This window comes from Oncorhynchus masou, chromosome 3 (genome assembly GCF_036934945.1).
Source record: "Oncorhynchus masou masou isolate Uvic2021 chromosome 3, UVic_Omas_1.1, whole genome shotgun sequence".
Taxonomy (NCBI): domain Eukaryota; kingdom Metazoa; phylum Chordata; class Actinopteri; order Salmoniformes; family Salmonidae; genus Oncorhynchus; species Oncorhynchus masou.
This window is the reverse complement of record NC_088214.1, coordinates 13,214,653-13,242,385: the sequence shown is the minus strand read 5'-3', so window position 1 is coordinate 13,242,385 and position 27,733 is coordinate 13,214,653. Positions and strand designations below refer to the sequence as shown.

The 27,733-nt window shown below is 47.4% G+C and overlaps 1 protein-coding gene across 1 annotated transcript in view; it reads right to left on the bottom strand.

The window, feature by feature from the left end:
- LOC135510535 (potassium/sodium hyperpolarization-activated cyclic nucleotide-gated channel 2-like) overlaps window positions 1-27,733 on the bottom strand; it is an 88,926-nt gene that overhangs the window by 18,247 nt on the left and 42,946 nt on the right. The window contains exon 4 of the mRNA XM_064931546.1: window positions 12,152-12,370. Coding sequence (XP_064787618.1) covers window positions 12,152-12,370 — 219 coding nt within the window. The remainder of the gene's footprint in view (window positions 1-12,151; window positions 12,371-27,733) is intronic.

Here is a 27,733-nt window from a genome sequence, read left to right as displayed (position 1 = left end):
CAGGGTGGAGATGTGTCAGGGTGGAGATGTGTCAGGGTGGAGATGTGTCAGGGTTGTGATGTGTCAGGGTGGAGATGTGTCAGGGTTGTGATGTGTCAGGGTGGAGATGTGTCAGGGTGGAGATGTGTCAGGGTGGAGATGTGTCAGGGTGGAGATGTGTCAGGGTGGAGATGTGTCAGGGTGGTGATGTGTCAGGGTGGAGATGTGTCAGGGTGGAGATGTGTCAGGGTTGTGATGTGTCAGGGTGGAGATGTGTCAGGGTGGAGATGTGTCAGGGTGGAGATGTGTCAGGGTTGTGATGTGTCAGGGTGGAGATGTGTCAGGGTGGAGATGTGTCAGGGTTGTGATGTGTCAGGGTGGAGATGTGTCAGGGTTGTGATGTGTCAGGGTGGAGATGTGTCAGGGTGGAGATGTGTCAGGGTTGTGATGTGTCAGGGTGGAGATGTGTCAGGGTTGTGATGTGTCAGGGTGGAGATGTGTCAGGGTGGAGATGTATCAGGGTGGAGATGTGTCAGGGTGGAGATGTGTCAGGGTTGTGATGTGTCAGGGTTGTGATGTATCAGGGTGGAGATGTGTCAGGGTGGAGATGTGTCAGGGTGAGATGTGTCAGGGTGGAGATGTGTCAGGGTGGAGATGTGTCAGGGTCAGGGTGGAGATGTGTCAGGGTTGTGATGTATCAGGGTGGAGATGTGTCAGGGTGGAGATGTGTCAGGGTTGTGATGTGTCAGGGTGGAGATGTGTCAGGGTGGAGATGTGTCAGGGTTGTGATGTGTCAGGGTGGAGATGTGTCAGGGTGGAGATGTGTCAGGGTTGTGATGTGTCAGGGTGGAGATGTGTCAGGGTGGAGATGTGTCAGGGTGGAGATGTGTCAGGGTTGTGATGTGTCAGGGTGGAGATGTGTCAGGGTGGAGATGTGTCAGGGTTGTGATGTGTCAGGGTTGTGATGTATCAGGGTTGTGATGTGTCAGGGTGGAGATGTGTCAGGGTTGTGATGTGTCAGGGTTGTGATGTGTCAGGGTTGTGATGTGTCAGGGTTGTGATGTGTCAGGGTTGTGATGTGTCAGGGTTGTGATGTATCAGGGTTGTGATGTGTCAGGGTGGAGATGTGTCAGGGTGGAGATGTGTCAGGGTTGTGATGTGTCAGGGTTGTGATGTATCAGGGTGTGATGTGTCAGGGTTGTGATGTGTCAGGGTGGAGATGTGTCAGGGTTGTGATGTGTCAGGGTGGAGATGTGTCAGGGTGAGATGTGTCAGGGTTGTGATGTGTCAGGGTGGAGATGTGTCAGGGTGGAGATGTGTCAGGGTGGAGATGTGTCAGGGTTGTCAGGGTGGGATGTGTCAGGGTGGAGATGTGTCAGGGTGGAGATGTGTCAGGGTTGTGATGTGTCAGGGTGGAGATGTGTCAGGGTGGAGATGTGTCAGGGTGGAGATGTGTCAGGGTGGAGATGTGTCAGGGTGGAGTGTGTCAGGGTTGTGATGTGTCAGGGTTGTGATGTGTCAGGGTGGAGATGTGTCAGGGTGGAGATGTGTCAGGGTGGAGATGTGTCAGGGTGGAGATGTGTCAGGGTGGAGATGTGTCAGGGTTGTGATGTGTCAGGGTTGTGATGTGTCAGGGTGGAGATGTGTCAGGGTTGTGATGTGATAGGGTTGTGATGTGTCAGGGTGGAGATGTGTCAGGGTGGAGATGTTCAGGGTTGTGATGTGTCAGGGTGGAGATAGTCAGGGTGGAGATGTGTCAGGATTGTGATGTGTCAGGGTGGAGATGTGTCAGGGTGGAGATGTGTCAGGGTTGTGATGTCAACCATAATGGAGATGTGTCAGGGTGGAGATGTGTCAGGGTGGAGATGTGTCAGGGTTGAGATGTGTCAGGGTGGAGATGTGTCAGGGTGGAGATGTGTCAGGGTTGTGATGTGTCAGGGTTGTGATGTATCAGGGTTGTGATGTGTCAGGGTGGAGATGTGTCAGGGTTGTGATGTGTCAGGGTTGTGATGTGTCAGGGTTGTGATGTGTCAGGGTGGAGATGTGTCAGGGTTGTGATGTGTCAGGGTGGAGATGTGTCAGGGTTGTGATGTGTCAGGGTGGAGATGTGTCAGGGTGGAGATGTGTCAGGGTTGTGATGTGTCAGGGTGGAGATGTGTCAGGGTGGAGATGTGTCAGGGTTGTGATGTGTCAGGGTGGAGATGTGTCAGGGTTGTGATGTGTCAGGGTGGAGATGTGTCAGGGTGGAGATGTGTCAGGGTGGAGATGTGTCAGGGTTGTGATGTGTCAGGGTTGTGATGTGTCAGGGTGGAGATGTGTCAGGGTGGAGATGTGTCAGGGTGGAGATGTGTCAGGGTGGAGATGTGTCAGGGTGGAGATGTGTCAGGGTTGTGATGTATCAGGGTGGAGATGTGTCAGGGTGGAGATGTGTCAGGGTTGTGATGTTAGGTGGAGATGTGTCAGGGTGGAGATGTGTCAGGGTGGAGATGTGTCAGGGTTGTGATAACACAGGGTGGAGATGTCAGGGTTGTGATGTGTCAGGGTGGAGATGTGTCAGGGTTGTGATGTGTCAGATGGAAATGTGTCAGGGTTGTGATGTGTCAGGGTGGAGATGTGTCAGGGTTGTGATGTGTCAGGGTGGATATGTGTCAGGGTGGATATGTGTCATGGTTGTGATGTGTCAGGGTGGAGATGTGTCAGGGTTGTGATGTGTCAGTTGTGATGTGTCAGGGTGGAGATGAGTCAGGGTGGAGATGTGTCAGGGTGGAGATGTGTCAGGGTTGTGATGTATCAGGGTTGTGATGTCAGGGTTGTGATGTGTCAGGGCTGTGATGTGTCAGGTTAACACTTTGGCATCAATATTCTGATGTGTCAGGGTTGTGATGTATCAGGGTTGTGATGTGTCAGGGTTGTGATGTGTCAGGGTGGAGATGTGTCAGGGTTGTGATGTATCAGGGTTGTGATGTGTCAGGGTTGTGATGTGTCAGGGTTGTGATGTGTCAGGGTTGTGATGTGTCAGGGTGGAGATTGTCAGGGTGGAGATGTGTCAGGGTGGAGATGTGTCAGGGTGGAGATGTGTCAGGGTTGTGATGTATCAGGGTGGAGATGTGTCAGGGTGGAGATGTGTCAGGGTTGTGATGTATCAGGGTGGAGATGTGTCAGGGTGGAGATGTGTCAGGGTGGAGATGTGTCAGGGTGGAGATGTGTCAGGGTGGAGATGTGTCAGGGTGGAGATGTGTCAGGGTGGAGATGTGTCACAACCAGGAGATGTGTCAGGGTGGAGATGTGTCAGGGTTGTGATGTGTCAGGGGTGGAGATGTGTCAGGGTTGTGATGTGTCAGGGTTGTGATGTGTCAGGGTGGAGATGTGTCATGGTTGTGATGTGTCATGGTTGTGATGTGTCAGGGTGGAGATGTGTCAGGGTTGTGATGTGTCAGGGTGGAGATGTGTCAGGGTTGTGATGTATCAGGGTGGAGATGTGTCAGGGTTGTGATGTGTCATGGTTGTGATGTGTCAGGGTTGTGATGTGTCAGGGTGGAGATGTGTCAGGGTTGTGATGTGTCAGGGTGGAGATGTGTCAGGGTGGAGATTTGTCAGGGTGGAGATGTGTCAGGGTGGAGATGTGTCAGGGTTGTGATGTGTCAGGGTGGAGATGTGTCAGGGTTGTGATGTGTCAGGGTGGAGATGTGTCAGGGTTGTGATGTATCAGGGTGGAGATGTGTCAGGGTGGAGATGTGTCAGGGTGGAGATGTGTCAGGGTGGAGATGTGTCAGGGTGGAGATGTGTCAGGGTTGTGATGTGTCAGGTGGACATGTATCAGGGTGGAGATGTGTCAGGGTTGTGATGTGTCAGGGTGGAGATGTGTCAGGGTGGAGATGTGTCAGGGTGGCTTTGATTATGCACGTATGACTGTAAGTCTTTTTGGATAAAAGTGCCTGCTCAATGGCATCCATTATTATTATATTAATACTACTACCATGGCTCGCTACTAGTCATTTTATTTTACAGATTGTGTTTTATCACCAATGCTCTTAAAAATATTACTTGATAATATAACAACCATAATCGCCTAACTTCATAATATAGTTTTATAATCATGTCATTTAATCGTAATTTCATGTGTCAAAATGACTCTATAGTCATGCAGCAGGGATCCAGAGGTGTGGATCCATTTTCTTTCCCTGGGGGACAGAGTTTTTCCTCATTTGGTAACCTAACCAGGTATAAATCCAGACCATATCGGGTATGCCACTGATTAATCAGTTGGGAAAAGGCTTTGTTTGGGCTATGATGTGACCAGAGTTCTTCTAATCAGGTCACATGTTTTAAAAAAATAACTCCTGGAAAAACACCTGGGCCTAGGGCAGCAACCTTGTTCATATAATATATGATATATTTTAAAATTAGACTAACCTGTGAGGGGTGGGCTGGGGGGGTGTTCACACAGACAACACCTGTACAATAGAAGGGCTGAGCTTGCTTTATGCAGGTGTGCATCGTGTAGGCCTATGCAACTATAATTAAGAGAGTAACTCAGTCTGTCATCACTAGCGTTGTGTGGATCATGTCAGGGAGGCTAATCATTTTGGATTGAAAAGGTCAAGGTAGCCTAGCCAACGTAACCCAATTTGTCATATTAACATTTTCAGAAAATATATTTATTTATTTATAATAATTTACACAAATAAATGGGTTATAAATGCATAACACTAACAAGATTCCTCTGTTACCCTTCCCGGAGATGACAGGGCACCCTGGCTGTAGCATATGAAGCTGTGGTTGTTATCCGTAGCCTACAGTTGATCCGTCTGATGTCATTTTCATCCCATACAGCAGTCAGATTGAAAACGTTAAGGAGGCTGCTGCAACATTTCTGTGAAGAGTTTTTGTTTGTGTCTGTTGGGAGTGAGGTGTTATCACACTTGCTAAATAAATACCGGAGGAAAGTGGAGAGCGCTCTTTGTGCTTTACTAGATGACTTGCCTTGTGCCGCCCCGCACAACCTGTGATTTCTGTGAATCTGATTGGTCAAGACACACACAAGAACCTACTATGACATGAACGACAGATACATTATTGTATGTCATAAAGCAAAACAGTCTAAAAAAATGAAAATGTTTCCCTCTTGTTAACACTTTGGCATCAATATTCTCATTATCGCTAAATCAAAAATGGTGGTGAGTTTTAGGCTGTGTGTTCAGAAGAAAATTGACCAAAAATACAAACACACAAAAAAAAGGAAGTTTGTAGACTGGAAGAGGCATTTTCTATGCACAGAGTCCTGTCTGTGCATGTGCCTGGTGTCAGGATTTGGCCAGGGTTGTTCTGGGTTTTGGTCACTAGATGCCCCCATTGTGCTTTTTGACCTTATGTTTTTTCCCTTGTTCCCCATTATTATTTGCACCTGTACCTCGTTTTCCCTGATTGTATTTAAACCCTTTGTTTCCCTCAGTTCTGTGCTCTGTGTTTGTATGTTAGCACCCAGCCCTAGTGTTCTGTGTTTTCCTGTCGATTCCGGTGGATGCTCTTGTGGAATTCTGTTTTTGTTTTTGAGTGTCTCTTGAGGCTTTTTTTGTGCTATTCCTACCACCTTTTGGATTTGCCATTTTTGTATTTAAGGACTTCTCCTTTTTACTTTATTAAATACACCGTCTTAAGTACTGCTGTGTCTGCCTCATCTTCTGGGTTCTGCTGACTATTCGTGGCTCAGTTGGTTAAGTGACTGTTTCTCACTCCGGAGACCCAGGTTCGTAACCGGGTCCTGACAGAAACACAGAGCCAAAAATGAACCCAGAGGCAGCCAGTTCCCAGGACCTTTTGCCATGCTGTCCCACCACCAGGAGACTGTCCAACGCCACGAAGCCGCCCTGGTTCAGCAAGAGGCCTTGATGGCTAGACATTCTCATCTTCTGTCGGAGATGCTGACTTCCATTAAGCAAATAACTGATCGTCTTACCCCGGCAACAGTTCCCTTCCCAGTACCTCAGATTCACGTACCCATGGCAGTTAACCCCCTGGCTGAACCTCGTCTTCCACCTCCCCAACGGTTCTCAGGTGATCCAAGTGCTTGTAAAGGGTTTCTCACCCAATGTTCTCTCTCCTTTGAGCTACAACCCTCGTCGTTTCCCACCGACCGGTCTAAGATCGCTTATATCATCACCCTGCTGTCGGAAAAAGCCCTGGCCTGGGCTACTGCTGTGTGGGATGCCCATAGTTCCTGCTGTGCCAGCTACTCTGCCTTTGCTGAGGAATTCAAACGAGTGTTTCAAGGCCCAAGCAGTGGTTCTGACTCAGCCAAACAGCTCCTGACTCTCCACCAAGGTTGGCGCAGCGTGACGGACTATGCCATCCAGTTCCGCACGGTGGCAGCAGCAAGTGGCTGGAACAACGAGGCGCTCACGGTGTGCTTTCTGAAAGGCCTTTCCGACACTATCCAAGATGAACTGGCCACTCGGGAACCACCGGACAATCTCGAGTCCCTGATCAAGTTGGCCTCACGCATTGACCAGCGTCTGAGAGAGAGAGAACTCAACCGTAGACCTCTAGCCCCTATCAGTCCCAGCTCCGAGTCCCCACCTTTATCCTCGCTGGCTCCATCGGAACCCATGCAGATTGGACGCATCTCCCAGGCTGAGAGAGACCGCCGGATGAGGGAGCGACGCTGTCTTTATTGCGGCAAACCGGGCCATTTCCGTTCCACGTGTCCCAGGGTCCAGGGAAACGCTCTGTCCCGTACAGACCGGGGGGAACTGTAACGGGAAACATAACCTCCTCTCATCCGTCCAACTCCCGTCTGCTCATTCCAGTCACCCTCTCCTGGGACAACCACAAGCTTCACCTTCAAGCCTTGGTAGACTCTGGAGCCGCAGGTAACTTCATGGATGGTGTCTGGGCGAAGGAGAATGGCGTTCCCTCTGAACCTCTAAGTGAACCCATGAGGGTCACTACATTGGATGGAAGCCCTTTGGGATCTGGACTTGTCACTCATGTCACTACCTCCTTGCGACTTTCAGTTTCACAACACCAGGAATTGATGAACTTTCATTTGATCTCCTGTTCCGAGTTCCCTCTCGTCCTTGGATACCCCTGGCTTCACAGCCATAACCCTCACATCGACTGGTCTGTGGGCACTATCAAGCAGTGGGGTCCTACGTGCCAAGCTACTTGTATTTTCCAGAATTCCCGAGTTCTACTCCCGAGTCTTTAGAATCCATCGACCTGACCCGAGTTCCCGAGTGTTACCATGACCTCAAACTGGTGTTTAGCAAACAGAGGGCCACCATGCTACCACCCCATAGACCTTACGATTGCCCCATCGACCTGTTTCCGGGCACTTGCCCCCAGGGGTCGGATCTTTTCCCTATCTCCACCCGAACGAGCTGCTATGGATACCTACATCAAGGACGCTCTGGAAGCAGGCCTCATGCGTCCATCCACCTCCCGGCGGGAGCAGGGTTTTTCTTTGTGGCCAAGAAAGACGGTGGATTACGATTGCATCGACTACCGGGGACTCAATGCCATAACCGTCCGTAAGGGAGTTACCCGCTACCCCTTATGGCCACAGCCTTCGAGCTGCTCCAGGAAGCAGTTGTTTTCACTAAGCTTGACCTGCGGAACGCATACCATCTTGTGCGGATCAGACCTGGTGACGAGTGGAAGACCGCTTTCAACACGCCTACTGGTCACTATGAATACTTGGTGATGCCCTTCGGCCTGACCAACGCCCCAGCGGTGTTCCAAGCGCTCATAAACGATGTGCTTAGGGATATGCTTAACATATTTGTGTTCGTTTACTTGGATGACATCCTCATCTTTTCGAGCTCCCTTCAAGAACACACTAAGCATGTCAGACAAGTACTCAAACGCCTCCTGGACAGCCATCTGTACGTTAAGCCGGAAAAATGTGAATTCCATTCATCCCGAGTACAATTCCTGGGATTTGTAGTGGAACCCGGTCGAGTCCAAATGGACCCCAGGAAGGTAGGGGCGGTAGCGGATTGGCCCACCCCCAAATCCGTTAAGGAAGTTCAGCGTTTCCTGGGCTTCACAAACTTTTAAGTTCATCAAGAACTTCAGCTTGGTGGCAGCCCCTCTCTCAGCTTTAACCAAGGGTGGCAATGCAAGGTTTTTGTGGGGAAGAGAAGAAAGGACGGCCTTCCAAGGACTCAAGCAGAGGTTCTCTCTGCTCCCATCCTGATACTACCGACTACGGATGAACCATTTGTGGTGGAGGTAGATGCATCAGAGGTTGGTGTTGGAGCTGTCCTGTCTCAGAGAGGGTGAAGACAAGAAGCTTCATCCGTGCGCTTTCTTCTCACACCGGCTTACCCCGACTGAGAGGAACTACGATGTGGGGGATCGTGAACTCCTAGCGGTTAAGATGGCATTGAAGGAATGGAGACACTGGCTCGAGGGGGCTTCTCACCCGTTTCAAGTGCTTACGGACCACAAAAATCTGGAGTATATCCAGCAGGCAAAGCGGTTGAACTCTAGACAAGCTAGATGGTCTCTTTTCTTTAATCGATTCCAGTTTATCCTCACCTATTGGCCCGGGTCGAAGAATCTCAAACCGGATGCCCTGTCCCGAGTCTACGCTCCTGCCATTCGAGATGACACGGACATGCCTGTCCTTCCTGCTGCTAAGATTGTGGCTCCGATCTCGTGGCAAGTTGAGGATACCGTGAGACGTGCTCAAGCTAGCGAACCAGACCCGAAAGGAGGTCCTGCCAATCGGTTGTTTGTCCCCAAGGCAGTGAGGACTCAGGTCCTTCTGTGGGGGCACTCCTCTCGCCTCACCTGTCATCCGGGCGTAGGTCGCACCTTGGAGTTCATCCAGCGTAAGTTCTGGTGGCCTACCATAAGAGAAGACGTTGCCACTTTCGTCAATGCCTGTCCCGTGTGCTGCCAGGGCAAATATTCTCACCTCCGCCCTCAAGGACTCCTTCACCCTTTACCTGTTCCCCACAGACCCTGGTCCCATATCTCATTGGACTTTATTACTGGACTTCCTCCATCCCATGGCAATACTACTATCCTAGTCATAATCGACAGGTTTTCAAAGGCGGCCAGGTTCGTCCCTCTGACTAAGTTACCTTCTGCCAAGGAAACGGCTGAGTTGGTAATTAATCATGTGTTCCGAGTCTTAGAGCATTCCTCAAGATATGGTTTCTGACAGAGGTCCCCAGGAGCCTAAGGTTTTGGAAGGCCTTCTGCCAACTCATAGAGGGCTTCTGCCAGTCTATCTTCAGGGTACCATCCGGAGTCCAACGGCCAAACAGAGAGGATGAATCAAGAGCTGGAAACCACCCTCCGATGTATGACTCGTGACAAACCATCCACATGGTCATCCTTTATTGTTTGGGCCGAATACGAGCACAACACCTTGCGCTCCTCCTCCACTGGTATGTCCCCGACGAGTGTCAGTTTGGCTATGCTCCTCCATTGTTCCCGGACCAGGAGGCAGAAGTCAGAGTGCCTTCAGCCTTGAAGTTCGTCAGACGCTGTCGGCTTATGTGGAGGAAGACCCGTATAATCTTATGCGTTCCTCACAGAGGTACCAACAACAAGCCAACAGACGTCGCCGTCCCGGGCCTACCCTGCGCCCCGGCCAGAGAGTCTGGCTCTCCACAAGAAACTTACCTCTACGGGTGGAGTCTAGAAGGCTGTCCCAAAAATACATTGGTCCCTTCAAGGTTGCCAGGAGAGTTAACCCAGTTTCTTATCGCCTACACTTACCCAGATCCCTTAAGATTAATCCCACATTTCACATTTCATTGTTAAAACCTGTTGTTTTTTCTCCCCTTGTCCCGGCAGACAGACCTCCCCCTCCGCCTCGTGTCATTGGAGGCCAGCCGGCTTATACCGTCCATCGGATACTGGATTCCGCCGGGTGCAGCGGTCCTGGCAGTATCTGGTGGACTGGGAAGGCTACGGTCCCGAGGAGCGCTCCTGGGTTCCTGCCAAAGACATCCTGGATCCTGACCTCATTCGTCAGTTCAGGGCCCTCCACCCTGAGAGAGCTGGTAGGAACGTCAGGAGCCGTTCCTAGGGGGGGGGATTCTGTCAGGATTTGGCCAGGGTTGTTCCGGGTTTTGGTCACTAGATGCCCCCATTGTGCTTTTTGACCTTTTGTTTTTCCCCTTGTTCCCCATTATTATTTGCACCTGTACCTCGTTTCCCCTGATTGTATTTAAACCCTTTGTTTCCCTCAGTTCTGTGCTCTGTGTTTGTATGTTAGCACCCAGCCCTAGTGTTCTGTGTTTTCCTGTCGATTCCGGTGGATGCTCTTGTGGAATTCTGTTTTTGTTTTTGAGTGTCTCTTGATGCTTTTTTGTGCTATTCCTACCACCTTTTGGATTTGCCATTTTTGTATTTAAGGACTTCTCCTTTTTTACTTTATTAAATACACCGTCTTAAGTACTGCTGTGTCTGCCTCATCTTCTGGGTTCTGCTGACTATTCGTGGCTCAGTTGGTTAAGTGACTGTTTCTCACTCCGGAGACCCAGGTTTGTAACCGGGTCCTGACACCTGGTACTCTGCCTCATCATTTTAACAGTCTACATCATCATCAATACTGAGTCTGGTTGGCTGATACTCGCATCAGAGAGACACAGAAAGGCATAGAGAGGTAAATCACAACCAGTAAATCATCAAAATAAATCATCAACATCAATGATCAGCTGATACCCTACCCTCTGTTCCTGATGTCACTGTCTTTAGGGGGCACTGGAACAAGCTTGCTTACAATTTGTGATGATGATTGAATGTGTTGTTGCAGAAATAAAGGTGAGAAAGGAGAAAGGTGCATGGACCTGGTTAGGTTGTTGCAGGAAAGAGGGTGAGCGAGAGAGAGAGAGAGAGAGAGAGAGGGGGAAGAGAGAGAGATATAGAGAGGAGAGAGAGAGATAGAGAGAAGAGAGAGAGAGAGAGAGAGAGGAGGGAAAGAGATATAGAGAGGAAGAGAAAGAGAGAGAGAGTAGAGAGATATAGAGAGGAGGGTAGATAAGAGAGGAGAGTAGAGAGATAGCAGAGACTCTTTACCTTCACATTAGGAGGAGTCCAGGGATAAGACAAGAGTTAGGGTGAACAGTAAAGGATGGAGGGAGAGAGAGAGGGATAGAAGGAGGGAGGGGTGGACGGAGAGGGATGGAGGGAGAGAAGGATGAAGACAGAGGGAGTGAGGGATGGAGGGAGAGAAGGATGAAGACAGAGAGAGAGGGATGGAGGGAGAGAAGGATGAAGACAGAGGGAGAGAGGGATGGAGGGAGAGAAGGATGAAGACAGAGGGAGAGAAGGATGGAGGGAGAGAAGGATGAAGACAGAGGGAGAGAGGGATGGAGGGAGAGAAGGATGAAGACAGAGGGAGAGTGGGATGGAGGGAGAGAAGGATGAAGACAGAGGGAGAGAAGGATGGAGGGAGAAAAGGATGAAGACAGAGGGAGAGAGGGATGAGGGAGAGGAGGATGAAGACAGAGAGAGAGGGATGGAGGGAGAGAAGGATGAAGACAAAGGGAGAGTGGGATGGAGGGAGAGAAGGATGAAGACAGAGAGAGAGGGATGGAGGGAGAGAAGGATGAAGACAAAGGGAGAGATGGATGGAGGGAGAGAAGGATGAAGACAGAGGGAGAGAGAGATGGAGGAGAGAAGGATGAAGACAGAGGGAGAGGGATGGAGGGAGAGAAGGATGAAGACAGAGGGAGAGAGGGATGAGGGAGAGGAGGATGAAGACCGAGGGAGAGAGGGATGGAGGGGGAGAAGGATGAAGACAGAGGGAGAGAAGGATGGAGAGAGAGAAGGATGAAGACAGAGGGAGAGGGATGGAGGGAGAGAAGGATGAAGACAAAGGAAGAGAGGGATGGAGGGAGAGAAGGATGAAGACAGAGGGAGAGAGGGATGGAGGGAGAGAAGGATGAAGACAGAGGGAGAGAGGGATGGAGGGAGAGAAGGATCAAGACAGAGGGAGAGAAGGATGAAGACAGAGAGAGAGGGATGGAGGGAGAGAAGGATGAATACAGAGGGAGAGAGGGATGGAGAGAAGGATGAAGACAGAGGGAGAGAAGGATGAAGACAGAGGGAGAGAGGGATGGAGGGAGAGAAGGATGAAGACAGAGGGAAAGAGGGATGAGGGAGAGAAGGATGAAGACAGAGGAATAAAGGGATAAAGTATTTTTACCTTCTCCTGGTACTGTCGTCGGGACGAGTCCAGGGACTGGATGAGTGCGGTGGCATGGCCTATGAACACAGCGTAGCAGGTGGCCCCTACGATCATGCTGAGCATGGTGAGCCAGATATCAGACAGGCTCTCCGGGGCCTGCCGACCGTAGCCGATACACAACATGTGGCTCATTGCCTTGAACACTGCAAATGAATACAGCTCAGACCATGTGTCATTCTGCAAAGAGAAAAATGAAAGAGAAAATGAATTTAAATATGTATGAAAGACAGAGGAAAACACATTTGGGGAGGAGAGGAGAAGAAACGAAAAGAAAAGTCTTGAAAGTTTTTGAGTTGGTGACTCAAAGTAAGAGAATGAGAAGAAGTGATAGACAGAGGAGAGTAGAGATAGAGAGAAGAGGATAGAAGGAGATAGAGGGAGGTAGAGGGAGGAGGATAGAAGGAGATAGAGGGAGGTAGAGGGAGGAGGATAGATGGAGATAGAGGGAGGAGGATAGAGGGAGATAGAGGGAGGTAGAGAGAAGAGGATAGAGGGAGATAGAGAGAGGAGGATAGAGGGAGATAGAGGGAGGTAGAGAGGAGAGGAGGATAGAGAGGGAGATAGAGGGAGGGAGGATAGAGGGAGGTAGAGGAGGTAGAGGGAGGAGGATAGAGAGGGGGAGATAGAGAGAGGAGGATAGAGGGAGATAGAGAGGGAGGTAGAGGGGGAGGATAGAGGGAGATAGAGGGAGGTAGAGGGAGGAGGATAGAGGGAGATAGAGAGAAGAGGATAGAGGGAGATAGAGGGAGGTAGAGGGAGGAGGATAGAGGGAGATAGAGGGAGGAGGATAGAGGGAGATAGAGGGAGGAGGATAGAGGGAGGTAGAGGGAGGGAGAGGGAGGAGGATAGAGGGAGATAGAGGGAGGAGGATAGAGGGAGATAGAGGGAGGTAGAGTGAGGAGGATAGAGGGAGATAGAAAGGAGGGTAGAGGGAGGAGGATAGAGGGAGATAGAAAGGAGGGTAGAGAGATAGAGAGAGGAGGGTAGAGATATATAGAGAGGAGGGTAGAGATATAGAGAGGAGGGTAGAGATATAGAGAGGAGGGTAGAGATATAGAGAGGAGGGTAGAGATAGAGAGAGGAGGGTAGAGATATATAGAGAGGAGGGTAGAGAGATATAGAGAGGAGGGTAGAGATATAGAGAGGAGGGTAGAGAGATATAGAGAGGCCTGGGCCCTGACAGTAAATCTCAGTAAGACCAAAATAATGGTGTTCCAAAAAAGGTCCAGTCACCAGGACCACAAATACAAATTAAATCTAGACACTGTTGCCCTCGAGCACACAAAAAACAATACATACCTTGGCCTAAACATCAGCGCCACAGGTAACTTCCACAAAGCTGTGAACGATCTGAGAGACATACCAATTAGGATTTGGCTAAAAATACTTGAATCAGTCATAGAGCCCATTGCCCTCTATGGTTGTGAGGTCTGGGGTCCGCTCACCAACCAAGACTTCACAAAATGGGACAAACACCAAATTGAGACTCTGCACGCAGAATTCTGTAAAAATATCCTCCGTGTACAACATAGAACACAAAATAATGCATGCAGAGCAGAATTAGGCCGATACCCACTAATTATCAAAATCCAGAAAAATGCCGTTAAATTCTATAACCACCTAAAAGGAAGCGATTCCCAAACCTTCCATAACAAAGCCATCACCTACAGAGAGATGAACCTGGAGAAGAGTCCCCTAAGCAAGCTGGTCCTGGGGCTCTGTTCACAAACACAAACACACCCTACAGAGCCCCAGGACATCAGCACAATTAGACCCAACCAAATCATGAGAAAACAAAAAGATAATTACTTGACACATTGAAAAAAAAATACAAAAAATCAGAGCAGAACTAGAATGCTATTTGGCCCTAAACAGAGAGTACACAGCGGCAGAATACCTGACAACTGTGACTGACCCAAAATGAAGGAAAGCTTTGACTATGTACAGACTCAGTGAGCATAGCCTTGCTATTGAAAGAGGCCGCCATAGGCAGACTTGGCTCTTGAGAGAAGACAGGCTATGTGTCCACTGCCCACAAAATGAGGTGGAAACTGAGCTGCACTTCCTAACCTCCTGCCCAATGTATGACCATATTAGAGAGACATATTTCCCTCAGATTACACAGATCCACAAAGAATTCGAAAACAAATCCAATTTTGATAAACTCCCATATCTACTGGGTGAAATTCCACAGTGTGCCATCACAGCAGCAAGATTTGTGACCTGTTGCCATGAGAAAAGGGCAACCAGTGAAGAACAAACACCATTGTAAATACAACCCATATTTATGCTTACAGTGCCTTGCGAAAGTATTCGGCCCCCTTGAACTTTGCGACCTTTTGCCACATTTCAGGCTTCAAACATAAAGATATAAAACTGTATTTTTTTGTGAAGAATCAACAACAAGTGGGACACAATCATGAAGTGGAACAACATTTATTGGATATTTCAAACTTTTTTAACAAATCAAAAACTGAAAAATTGGGCGTGCAAAATTATTCAGCCCCTTTACTTTCAGTGCAGCAAACTCTCTCCAGAAGTTCAGTGAGGATCTCTGAATGATCCAATGTTGACCAAAATGACTAATGATGATAAATACAATCCACCTGTGTGTAATCAAGTCTCCGTATAAATGCACCTGCACTGTGATAGTCTCAGAGGTCTGTTAAAAGCGCAGAGAGCATCATGAAGAACAAGGAACACACCAGGCAGGTCCAAGATACTGTTGTGAAGAAGTTTAAAGCCGGATTTGGATTCAAAAAGATTTCCCAAGCTGTAAACGTCCCAAGGAGCACTGTGCAAGCGATAATATTGAAATGGAAGGAGTATCAGACCACTTCAAATCTACCAAGACCTGGCCGTCCCTCTAAACTTTCAGCTCATACAAGGAGAAGACTAATCAGAGATGCAGCCAAGAGGCCCATGATCACTCTGGATGAACTGCAGAGATCTACAGCTGAGGTGGGAGACTCTGTCCATAGGACAACAATCAGTTGTATATTGCACAAATCTGGCCTTTATGGAAGAGTGACAAGAAGAAAGCCATTTCTTAAAGATATCCATAAAAAGTGTTGTTTAAAGTTTGCCACAAGCCACCTGGGAGACACACCAAACATGTGGAAGAAGGTGCTCTGGTCAGATGAAACCAAAATTGAACTTTTTGGCAACAATGCAAAACGTTATGTTTGGCATAAAAGCAACACAGCTCATCACCTTGAACACACCATCCCCACTGTCAAACATGGTGGTGGCAGCATCATGGTTTGGGCATGCTTTTCTTCAGCAGGGACAGGGAAGATGGTTCAAATTGATGGGAAGATGGATGGAGCCAAATAGGGGACCATTCTGGAAGAAAACCTGATGGAGTCTGCAAAAGACCTGAGACTGGGACGGAGATTTGTCTTCCAACAAGACAATGATCCAAAACATAAAGCAAAATCTACAATGAAATGGTTCAAAAATAAACATATCCAGGTGTTAGAATGGCCAAGTCAAAGTCCAGACCTGAATCCAATCGAGAATCTGTGGAAAGAACTGAAAACTGCTGTTCACATATGCTCTCCATCCAACCTCACTGAGCTCGAGCTGTTTTGCAAGGAGGAATGGGAAAAAATTTCAGTCTCTCGATGTGCAAAACTGATAGAGACATACCCCAAGCCACTTACAGCTTTAATCGCAGCAAAAGGTGGAGCTACAAAGTATTAACTTAAGGGGGCTGAATAATTTTGCACGCCCAATTTTTCAGTTTTTGATTTGTTAAAAAAGTTTGAAATATCCAATAAATGTCGTTCCACTTCATGATTGTGTCCCACTTGTTGTTGATTCTTCACAAAAAAATACAGTTTTATATCTTTATGTTTGAAGCCTGAAATGTGGCAAAAGGTCGCAAAGTTCAAGGGGGCCGAATACTTTCGCAAGGCACTGTATTTATTTTATCTTGTGTCCTTTAACCATTTGTACATTGTTAAAACACTGTATATATATAATATGACATTTGTAATGTCTTTATTGTTTTGAAACTTCTGTATGTGTAATGTTTACTGTTCATTTGTATTGTTTATTTCACTTTATATATTATCTACCTCACTTGCTTTGGCAATGTTAACACATGTTTCCCATGCCAATAAAGCCCTTGAATTGAATTGAAATGAATTGAATTAAAGAGGGGGGTAGAAAGTTAGAGAGAGAATAGGGTAGAGAGCTAGAGAGAGGAGGGTAGAGAGATAGAGAAGAGGGTAGATATAGAGAGTTTGAATTGATAGAGAGAGAAGAGGGTAGAGAGAGAGAGAAGAGGGTAGAGAGAGAGAGAGAAGAGGGTAGAGAGATAGAATTGAATTGAGAGAGAGAGAGAGAGAGAGAGAGGGGGGTTGCAGAGATAGAGAGGGTAGAAAGATAGAGAGAAGATAGAAGGAGGAGGGTAGAGAGAGAGAGAGAAGAGGGTAGAGAGAGAGAGAGAGAGAGAGAGAGAAGAGGGTAGAGATAGAGAGGGGAGGGTTGAGGGAGACAGAGAGGCTGGTAGGGAGATAGAGAGGAGGGTAGAGAGATAGAGAGGAGGGTAGAGAGAGAGTGAGAGAGAGAGAGAGAAGAGGGTAGAGAGAGAAGAGGGTAGAGAGATAGAGAGAGGAGGGTTGAGGGAGACAGAGAGGCTGGTAGGGAGATAGAGAGGAGGGTAGAGAGATAGAGAGGAGGGTAGAGAGAGAGAGAGAGAGAGAGAGAGAAGAGGGTAGAGAGAGAAGAGGGTAGATAGAGAGGATGGTAGAGAGATAGAGAGGAGGATAGAGCGATGGAGAGGAGGGTAGAGAGAAAGGTGGATAGAGAGATAGAGAGGAGGATAGAGAGAGAGAGAGAGAAAGAGAGGAGAGTAGAGAGATAGCGAGGAGAGAGGAGGGTAGTGAGAGAGAGGATGGTAGGGAGACAGAGAGGAGGGTATGGAGATAGAGAGGAGGGTAGAGAGATGTAGGGAGATAGACAGGAGGGTAGAGAGATGTAGGGAGATAGAGAGGGGGTAGAGAGAGGAAGGTAGAGAGATGTAGGGAGATATATACTATGGTAGGGAGATAGATAGGATGGTAGGGAGATAGAGAGGAGGATAGAGAGATGTAGGGAGATAGATAGGATGGTAGGGAGATAGATAGGATGGTATGGAGATAGAGAGGAGGGTAGAGAGATGTAGGGAGATAGATAGGATGGTAGGGAGATAGATAGGATGGTATGGAGATAGAGAGGAGGGTAGAGAGATGTAGGGAGATAGATAGGATGGTAGGGAGATGTAGGGAGATAGATAGGATGGTAGGGAGATAGATAGGATGGTATGGAGATAGAGAGGAGGATAGAGAGATGTAGGGAGATAGATAGGATGGTAGGGAGATAGAGAGGAGGGTAGTGAGATGTAGGGAGATAGATAGGATGGTAGGGAGATGTAGGGAGATAGATAGAGAGGGGGTAGAGAGATGTAGGGAGATAGATAGGATGGTAGGGAGATAGAGAGGAGGGAAGAGAGATGTAGGGAGATAGATAGGATGGTAGGGAGATAGAGAGGAGGGAAGAGAGATGTAGGGAGATAGATAGGATGGTAGGGAGATATAGAGGAGGGTAGAGATATATAGGGAGATAGAGAGGATGGTAGGGAGATAGAGAGGAGGGTAGAGAGATGTAGGGAGATAGAGAGGAGGGTAGAGAGATGTGGAGAGATAGGGAGGATGGAACAAGGCAGAAAGCATTAGGGACAAAGGAGACAAGGAGAGGAAGTTGTTTAAATGAGGACTCAGGGGAGATAAAGAGGAGAGAGTTAGATGGCGAGAACAAGAATTAGGGAGGGTGAGAGACAGAGGGGGAGAGAGAAAGCAAGAGAGAGCGAGAGTGGGTTAGAGACAGTGAGGGGGAGGGAGAGAGAGAGGGAGAGACAAGGGAGAGGGAGGAGAAAGACAGGGAGAGAGAGAGAGAGAGAGAGAGCGAGGGAGAGAGAGAGAGAGAGAGAGAGAGAGAGAGAGAGAGAGAGAGAGAGATTGGGGGAATCCTGTGAGGCCTAATCAGTGAGAGGTAGAGGAGGTTCTGAGCTGATTTCCACCGAGAGAGACTTTAATGAGAGGTCATTAAATATGCCCTTTCACAAATCGTAATATAAATCCACACACACACACACAGGGTGGCATTCTCTGTGCAAAAGATCCCCCAAAACCTTGCAGCAGATTATTTTTTAATGACGTCCCTTTTATGGCACCGATAATTTATAGGTGCATAGGAGCAGTATTACAAACTCATTTTGTAGTAATGTAATGAAATGTTGCTGTTAGTTTTTGGTACAATCTCAGCAATTTCTTGCAGTGAGAGCTGTCTAGTCAACAGAACATGTCCAGGACAGAAGCAATGAAATGCCAAGTCCAAATAGCCTAGCCAAGTCCTAATACTTTTGGATAGCTTCCTTTCCTTGTCTGCTCTCCTTGTTGAAAGCTGAAGACGAATTTAGTTGGCAGTTGAAAATCAAATCAAATTTATTTATATAGCCCTTCGTACATCAGCTGATATCTCAAAGTGCTGTACAGAAACCCAGCCTAAAACCCCAAACAGCAAGCAATGCAGGTGTAGAAGCCCGGTGGCTAGGAAAAACTCCCTAGAAAGGCCAAAACCTAGGAAGAAACCTAGAGAGGAACCAGGCTATGTGGGGTGGCCAGTCCTCTTCTAGCTGTGCCGGGTGGAGATTATAACAGAACATGGCCAAGATGTTCAAATGTTCATAAATGACCAGCATGGTCGAATAATAATAAGGCAGAACAGTTGAAACTGGAGCAGCAGCACGGTCAGGTGGACTGGGGACAGCAAGGAGTCATCATGTCAGGTAGTCCTGGGGCATGGTCCTAGGGCTCAGGTCAGTTGAAACTGAAGCAGCAGCACTGGCCAGGTGATCTGGGGACAGCAAGGAGTCATCATGTCAGGTAGTCCTGGGGCATGGTTCTAGGGCTCAGGTCCTCCGAGAGAGAGAAAGAAAGAGAGAAGGAGAGAATTAGAGAACGCACACTTAGATTCACACAGGACACCGAATAGGACAGGAAAAGTACTCCATATATAACAAACTGACCCTAGCCCCCTGACACATAAACTACTGCAGCATAAATACTGGAGGCTGAGACAGGAGGGGTCAGTAGACACTGTGGCCCCATCCGAGGACAGCCCCGGACAGGGCCAAACAGGAAGGATATAACCCCACCCACTTTGCCAAAGCACAGCCCCCACACCACTAGAGGGATATCTTCAACCACCAACTTACCATCCTGAGATAAGGCTGAGTATAGCCCACAAAGATCTCCGCCATGGCACAACCTAAAGGGGGGCGCCAACCCAGACAGGATGATCACATCAATGAATCAACCCACTCAGGTGACGCACCCCTTCCAGGGACGGCATGAGAGAGCCCCGGTAAGCCAGTGACTCAGCCCCTGTAATAGGGTTAGAGGCAGAGAATCCCAGTGGAAAGAGGGGAACCGGCCAGGCAGAGACAGCAAGGGCGGTTCGTTGCTCCAGAGCCTTTCCGTTCACCTTCCCACTCCTGGGCCAGACTACACTCAATCATATGACCCACTGAAGAGATGAGTCTTCAGTAAAGACTTAAAGGTTGAGACCGAGTTTGCGTCTCTGACATGGGGAGGCAGACCGCTCCATAAAAATGGAGCTCTATAGGAGAAAGCCCTGCCTCCAGCTGTTTACTTAGAAATTCTAGGGACAATTAGGAGGCCTGCGTCTTGTGACCGTAGCGTATGTGTACGGCAGGACCAAATCAGAGAGATAGGTAGGAGCAAGCCCATGTAATGCTTTGTAGGTTAGCAGTAAAACCTTGAAATCAGCCCTTGCTTTGACAGGAAGCCAGTGTAGGGAGGCTAGCACTGGAGTAATATGATAATTTTTTTTGTTCTAGTCAGGATTCTAGCAGCCGTATTTAGCACTAACTGAAGTTTATTTAGTGCTTTATCCGGGTAGCCGGAAAGTAGAGCATTGCAGTAGTCTAACCGAGAAGTAACTAAAGCATGGATTCATTTTTCTGCATCATTTTTGGACAGAAAGTTTCTGATTTTTGCCATGTTACGTAGATGGAAAAAAGCTGTCCTTGAAATGGTCTTGATATGTTCTTCAAAAGAGAGATCAGGGTCCAGAGTAACGCCGAGGTCCTTCACAGTTTTATTTGAGACGACTGTACAACCATTAAGATTAATTGTCAGATTCAACAGAAGATCTCTTTGTTTCTTGGGACCTAGAACAAGCATCTCTGTTTTGTCTGAGTTTAAAAGTAGAAAGTTTGCAGCCATCCACTTCCTTATGTCTGAAACACATGCTTCTAGCAAGGGCAATTTTGGGGCTTCACCATGTTTCATTGAAATGTACAGCTGTGTGTCATCCGCATAGCAGTGAAAGTTAACATTATGTTTTCGAATAACATCCCCAAGAGGTAAAATATATAGTGAAAACAATAGTGGTCCTAAAACGGAACCTTGAGGAACACCGAAATTTACAGAAAAGACAGTGATAACCTCTACAATCCTTCCATCTGTCTGTTAGTGAAAGGAAACACTTCAGAGGGGTTGTGTTAAATGTGGAAGACACATTTCAGTTGAATGCATTCAGTTGTCCAACTGACTAGGTATCCCCCTTCCCCTTTCCCAAAACACCAAAGGGTTATGGCCAAGGGGAAGGCCTAAGGAGCAAATTGGGACCATCTGATAGTGTTGGAACATAGCCCCTATCCAGGAAACATCTAATGTCAAAAACACTTTCTTCCACACTGAGAAGCAGTTCCTTTTAGAATCAGTTCCACCAATCACAATGTTCTGCAGAGGAGGCTGGTGTTCCTACAGCTCCTCCCACCAACCTCTTCTGGTGTACTGTACAGCACATAGTCAAGGTCTTCATAGATGTCTTACATTCCACCCCCTCCTCTACCGCCCACAACATGACACACAGCAGAGAAGAGCAGAGCAAGGCAAGTTCCCAGCTCGAGGCTGAAGTCAACATCTTCCACTTTGTCCTACTCTCCCCTCCAGACGGCATTCAGTGGTGCAGGGTTAAATGGAGGAGAATATAATTCTGTTTCTCCTCTTTGTTCTAGACAGCTACAGGTACGCTCGTGGTATATTGTCCACACCACATATACTACGCTGAAACAACATACAGTGCCCTGGGCACCGTATGGTCCATATCTAGGATTTACTGTATAAAATTGTTTTAGTGGAAGAAGGGAGAGTTTTACTTGGGCAATAAAAGAGAAGGAATAGAGATGTGTTAAATAACCGTTGGCCACACCGAGGGGGCTGTGGCTAAATGATGGAAGAGAAAACAGAAACAGTAGAGGGATAGAGAGTGAATAATGAATGGACGATGAGCACTTTGGCTCGAAAATAACCCAGGTGACTGAGAAAGCGAGAGCGAGAGCGAGAGCTAGAGAGAGAGAGAGAGAGAGAGAGAGAGAAAGAGAGAAAGAGAGAGAGAGAGAGAGAGAGAGAGAGAGAGAGAGAGAGAGAGAGAGAGAGAGAGGGGGAAAGAGAGAAAGAGAGAGAAAGAGAGAGAGAGAGAGAGAGAGAAAGAGAGAGGGAAAGACAGAGAATGAGAGAGAGAGAGCTAGTGAGAGAGAGAGAGAGAGTGCTAGTGAGAGAGAGAGAGAGAGAGAGAGAGAGCGAGGCAGTCTATCTTCTGAGTGGTTATCCACACCGGAGCATACAGGCTCAAACCCTTACATGTACAGGTGGTTCACCTTTGAAAGTGATGGTATACCTCACCCTGTGAGACCCGGGGAGCGTATATATCTTCCCACATATTGCTTTTAACCAAGCTGTTTCCTTCCAAGCCAGGCTCTGAAAACCATTCATTGATACAAGGCTAGGGGCTCAGGTTGTCAGAGCCTGACTTGGAGGTACAGCATCAAGTAGAGGAGAACAGGATGTCATGGATGACGTCGGGTCTCCTTGAATCCTTAGAAGCTGTGTCCCGATGTTTGTATGGTTTCCTTTCTTTGAGACTCTCTGCTGGCTCACTGTACACAAGTAGTATGTCCAGACCATACATGAGCTATACCCGATCAGTACAGTCGACCTCACTGCAAAAGAACTCAGCCAACACAGGCAAACACAAGAAGCCAGAACACAGAGATAGTAGGCTGTTTGCACCAGCACAGTCTCATAACTGTTCCCTTTCTCAGAACAAAATGGGAAGCCAGGGCTCTGCTTGGCCATGATAGGCACGTAGTAATCTCCCGTAGCCAGATTCTGAGACCGAGAGAATCTGTCAGGACTGAAAGGGATGCGTGAGATCAAGCAGACGTTTTTGGGGGTTTTGTCACTGGTTATTTGGACGTGGTTATTTGGATGTACTGGTTATTAGGAAGATGTGCTTAAACTGCTTCGCCTCGAGTGCATTGTACGTGTGCCCACACGAATCCTCATGGGGGGAGCTTTGGTTGAGAGTTTCCTTTTGTGAGGGTGGAGATGTGCTGGAACTCGCAATTTCTAATACTGTAAGTATGAATACATCAATTAATCATGCAGCTGACCAAATTATGCAAGATTTTACTTCTGTTGTGAACAGGGTACTTAGAGATACCCAACGAGAGACGATCGACAAGTCTAACTGCAGAGCGATAAACTGAGCAAATATCAGCAGATATCAAGCCGTCTGCAGCCACAGGCTCTGTTTGCACTAGCTTGTCTAAATGTACAGTGACCAGCCACAGACATACTGACAGACAGGCCATCTCTCTTTCTCCACCTCTCTCTCGCTCTCTCTCTCCCCCCACGCCCTCTCCACGCCTCATCGCTCTTCATCCATCAACACCGCTGAGAGGAGAACACAACGCTGAACAAAAATGTCTTAAATCTCTGAACAGACATTGTCTTTCCTCAGCACATTCATTCCCAGCACCAGAGGAACAGTGGCATCTGATTTTAATTGTCTCTACCTCTGCCATGATGATGACGGGGGGGTCTGCAGTGTTGGAGTCTGGGCACGTTTGGTCTTTTCTCATAAAGCCTGTACTGGAAGGGAAACAGCTCCTCTGATGAATAGGTCTATGGGTTTGGCGTGGATTCCATGAAGAGCTGCACAACAGCAGATAAGGCCAGAGAGAAGTCAATACCATAACATGACTGAGTTCCACATGCAACGGAGGAACCTTTCTCTGTATGCGATTCATTTGTTTGGCCATGTATTTATATTTATCATATACATCAGTGGAGGCTGCTGCGGGGAGGACGGCTCAGAGTAATGGCTGGGATGGAGACAATGGAATGGTATCATCCACATGGAAACCATATGCTTGATACCATTCCATTGACTCCACTCCAGATATTATTCTGAGCCGTCCTCCCCTCAGCAGCCTCCACTGATGTATATGATAAATATAGTCTAAAGGGAATCTACAGAGGTGTCTGCTCCCCTGCATGAATGATTCTGGAAACCCCTCTTCTCCATATGTTGGCTACAATAGACCCCATGGTGTTCATTCAGGAACACCAACCCCAGAGCAGATCATATGTTGGCTACAATAGACCCCATGGTGTTCATTCAGGAACACCAACCCCAGAGCAGATCATATGTTGGCTACAATAGACCCCATGGTGTTCATTCAGGAACACCAACCCCAGAGCAGATCATATGTTGGCTACAATAGACCCCATGGTGTTCATTCAGGAACACCAACCCCAGAGCAGATCATATGTTGGCTACAATAGACCCTGTGGTGTTCATTCAGGAACACCAACCCCAGAGCAGATCATATGTTGGCTACAATAGACCCTGTGGTGTTCATTCAGGAACACCAACCCCAGAGCAGATCATATGTTGGCTACAATAGACCCTGTGGTGTTCATTCAGGAACACCAACCCCAGAGCAGATCATATGTTGGCTACAATAGACCCTGTGGTGTTCATTCAGGAACACCAACCCCAGAGCAGATCATATGTTGGCTACAATAGACCCTGTGGTGTTCATTCAGGAACACCAACCCCAGAGCAGATCATATGTTGGCTACAATAGACCCTGTGGTGTTCATTCAGGAACACCAACCCCAGAGCAGATCATATGTTGGCTACAATAGACCCTGTGGTGTTCATTCAGGAACACCAACCCCAGAGCAGATCATATGTTGGCTACAATAGACCCTGTGGTGTTCATTCAGGAACACCAACCCCAGAGCAGATCATATGTTGGCTACAATAGACCCTGTGGTGTTCATTCAGGAACACCAACCCCAGAGCAGATCATATGTTGGCTACAATAGACCCTGTGGTGTTCATTCAGGAACACCAACCCCAGAGCAGATCATATGTTGGCTACAATAGACCCTGTGGTGTTCATTCAGGAACACCAACCCCAGAGCAGATCATATGTTGGCTACAATAGACCCAATAGACCCTGTGGTGTTCATTCAGGAACACCATCCCCAGAGCAGATCATATGTTGGCTACAATAGACCCCGTGGTGTTCATTCAGGAACACCAACCCCAGAGCAGATCATATGTTGGCTACAATAGACCCCGTGGTGTTCATTCAGGAACACCAACCCCAGAGCAGATCATATGTTGGCTACAATAGACCCCGTGGTGTTCATTCAGGAACACCAACCCCAGAGCAGATCATATGTTGGCTACAATAGACCCCGTGGTGTTCATTCAGGAACACCAACCCCAGAGCAAATCATTGGGCTGGAGATGATCCCTTCCTTCCCTTTGTCTCTCGTTTCTCTCAGACAAAAGTGAGAGAGAGAAAAACGCCTTAGTATGCCTAATCAATTCACTGAGCTCCAACGACTGTTTCCACTCAGTAACTGTTGGGGATCTGATCACAGTTAATTACTTAGAGCTGGATATGAGCTTTAAAACACTAAATCTACTTTAGCCAACCTAAATAGTTCATACTAGTCCACTAGAGTAGGTAGTGTACAGTCGTGGCCAAAAGTTTTGAGAATGACACAAATATTAATTTTCACAAAGTCTGCTGCCTCAGTTTGCATGATGGTAATTTGTATTTAATCCAGAATGTTATGAAGAGTGATCAGATTAATTGCAATTAATTGCAAAGTCCCTCTTTGCCATGCAAATGAACTGAATCACCCAAAAACATTTCCACTGCATTTCAGCCCTGCCACAAAAGGACCAGCTGACATCATGTCAGTGATTCTCTCATTAACACAGGTGTGAGTGTTGACTTGAGGACAAGGCTGGAGATCACTCTGTTATGCTGATTGAGTTCGAATAACAGACTGGAAGCTTCAAAAGGAGGGTGGTGCTTGGAATCATTGTTCTTCCTCTGTCAACCATGTTTACCTGCAAGGATACACGTGCCGTTATCATTGCTTTGCACAAAAAGTGCTTCACAGACAAGGACATTGCTGCCAGTAAGATTGCAACTAAATCAACCATTTATCGGATCATCAAGAACTTCAAGGAGAGTGGTTCAATTGTTGTGAAGAAGGCTTCAGGGCGCCCAAGAAAGTCATGCACAGTGAGGCAAAGACTTTTGGAGGATGGCCTGGTGTCAAGAAGGGCAGCAAAGAAGCCACTTCTCTCGAGGAAAAACATCAGGGATGGACTGATATTCTGCAAAAGGTACAGGGATTGGACTGCTGAGGACTGGGGTAAAGTCATTTTCTCTGATGAATCCCCTTTCAGATTGTTTGTGGCATCCGGAAAAAAAAGCTTGTCCGGAGAAGACAAGGTGAGCGCTACCATCAGTCCTGTGTCATGCCAACAGTAAAGCATCCTGAGACCATTCATGTGGGCTCACTCACAATTTTGCCTTAGAACACAGCCATGAATAAAGAAAGTTACCAACACATCCTCCGAGAGCAACTTCTCCCAACCATCCTGGAACAGTTTGGTGACGAACAATGCCTTTTCTAGCATGATGGAGCAGCTTGCCATAAGGCAAAAGTGATAACTAGGTGGCTCGGGGAACAAAACATTGATATTTTGTGTCCATGGCCAGGAAACTCCCCAGACCTTAAACTCCCCAGACTTGTGTTCCATCCTCAAGAGGCGGGTGGACAAACAAAAACCCACAAATTCTGACAAACTCCAAGCATTGATTAAGCAAGAATGGGCTGCCACCAGTCAGGATGTGGCCCAGAAGTTAATTGACAGCGTGCCAGGGCGGATTGCAGAGGTCTTGAAAAAGAAGGGTCAACACTGCAAATATTGACTCTTTGCATCAACTTCATGTAATTGTCAATAAAAGCCTTTGACACTTATGCTTGTAATTATACTTCAGTATTCCATAACATCTGACAAAATTATCTAAAGATACTGAGGCAGCAGACTTTGTGAAAATTAACATTTGTATCATTCTCAAAATTTTGGGCCACGACTGTACATGCAGTACAAATAGAGGGGAGAGGGCAGTGGTGGCTGGTGTCACTTAAATATGTTGACAGGCTCATTGTAATGGCTGGAATGGAATATATGTACAGGTGTCAAACATATGGTTTCTCTGTGATTGCTGACATTCTATTCATCCATTCCAGCCACTACTATGAGCCATCCTCCCTTCACCAGCCCCCTGTGGCAGAGACTTATGACTCACTGAAGCAGTTTCTCCAAAGAAGTCTCTGTGTGTCTCCTCCAGTCGTCTGACTGAAGCAGTTTCTCCAAAGAAGTCTCTGTGTGTCTCCTCCAGTCGTCTGACTGAAGCTGTTTCTCTAATGAAGTCTCTGTGTGTCTCGCCCAGTCATCTGACTGAAGCACTTCTGTGTTCTTTACGGTCTTTAATCCAGAAGCATTTAGTTAACACCAATAATTACAGTCCTTTAACCATTGACTCTGTCTGTTAGTAGCTGCTGCTGCCTATGTCATTATCCATTTAGCCCTTCACTCCTGTGACACATGGCTCCTCTCTCTGGTGAGGAAAACTCTCTCTTTCTTTCACTGTTAATCCACAATCCTCCCAATGTAGAATTAAACTTGATAGAATGGACTAGCATTGATCATCATTCCCTGGTGGTTGTAATAGCTGGCCATTTAGAATGTTTAATTAATTGATGCTTAATTGCCATACTAACTGCTTTTGTGCTACATAAAAAATATTCCCAGCCCTATTTAGAATATGGTACTTTTCTCACGTGCAACAATGGCAACTGCAACTGTGCCTCACTATCATGTTGGCCATGTTGGCTCCTCCTCTTCCACTCACCAATCCATGGCCTGAGGGGCTTGGTCCATTCTATATACAGCAATCAACCTTTAGAGTGAGTTTCAGACATCCATCCTTATCAGTGGTCTATTATGGATTTCTACGGTTCATGATTGAATTATTAGCATCAGTGTTGTGTTCAAGACCACCTAAAGTGAGACCGATTCAAGACCAAGACCGGAGCACATCAAATCCGAGTCAAGACCAAGCCCGGAGGGGGGGATCAAGACCTTTTATTTCCATCACGAATCAATCGCTCCGCCCACAACTTCCAGTCTCCGTGCTGTTGTGCTGTTTGTTGCTACTTGGCTATCAGACAAACTTGTTGGTTTTTACTTTTAATACATTTACCAACGTCTTAGTTTTTTTCTCGCTCT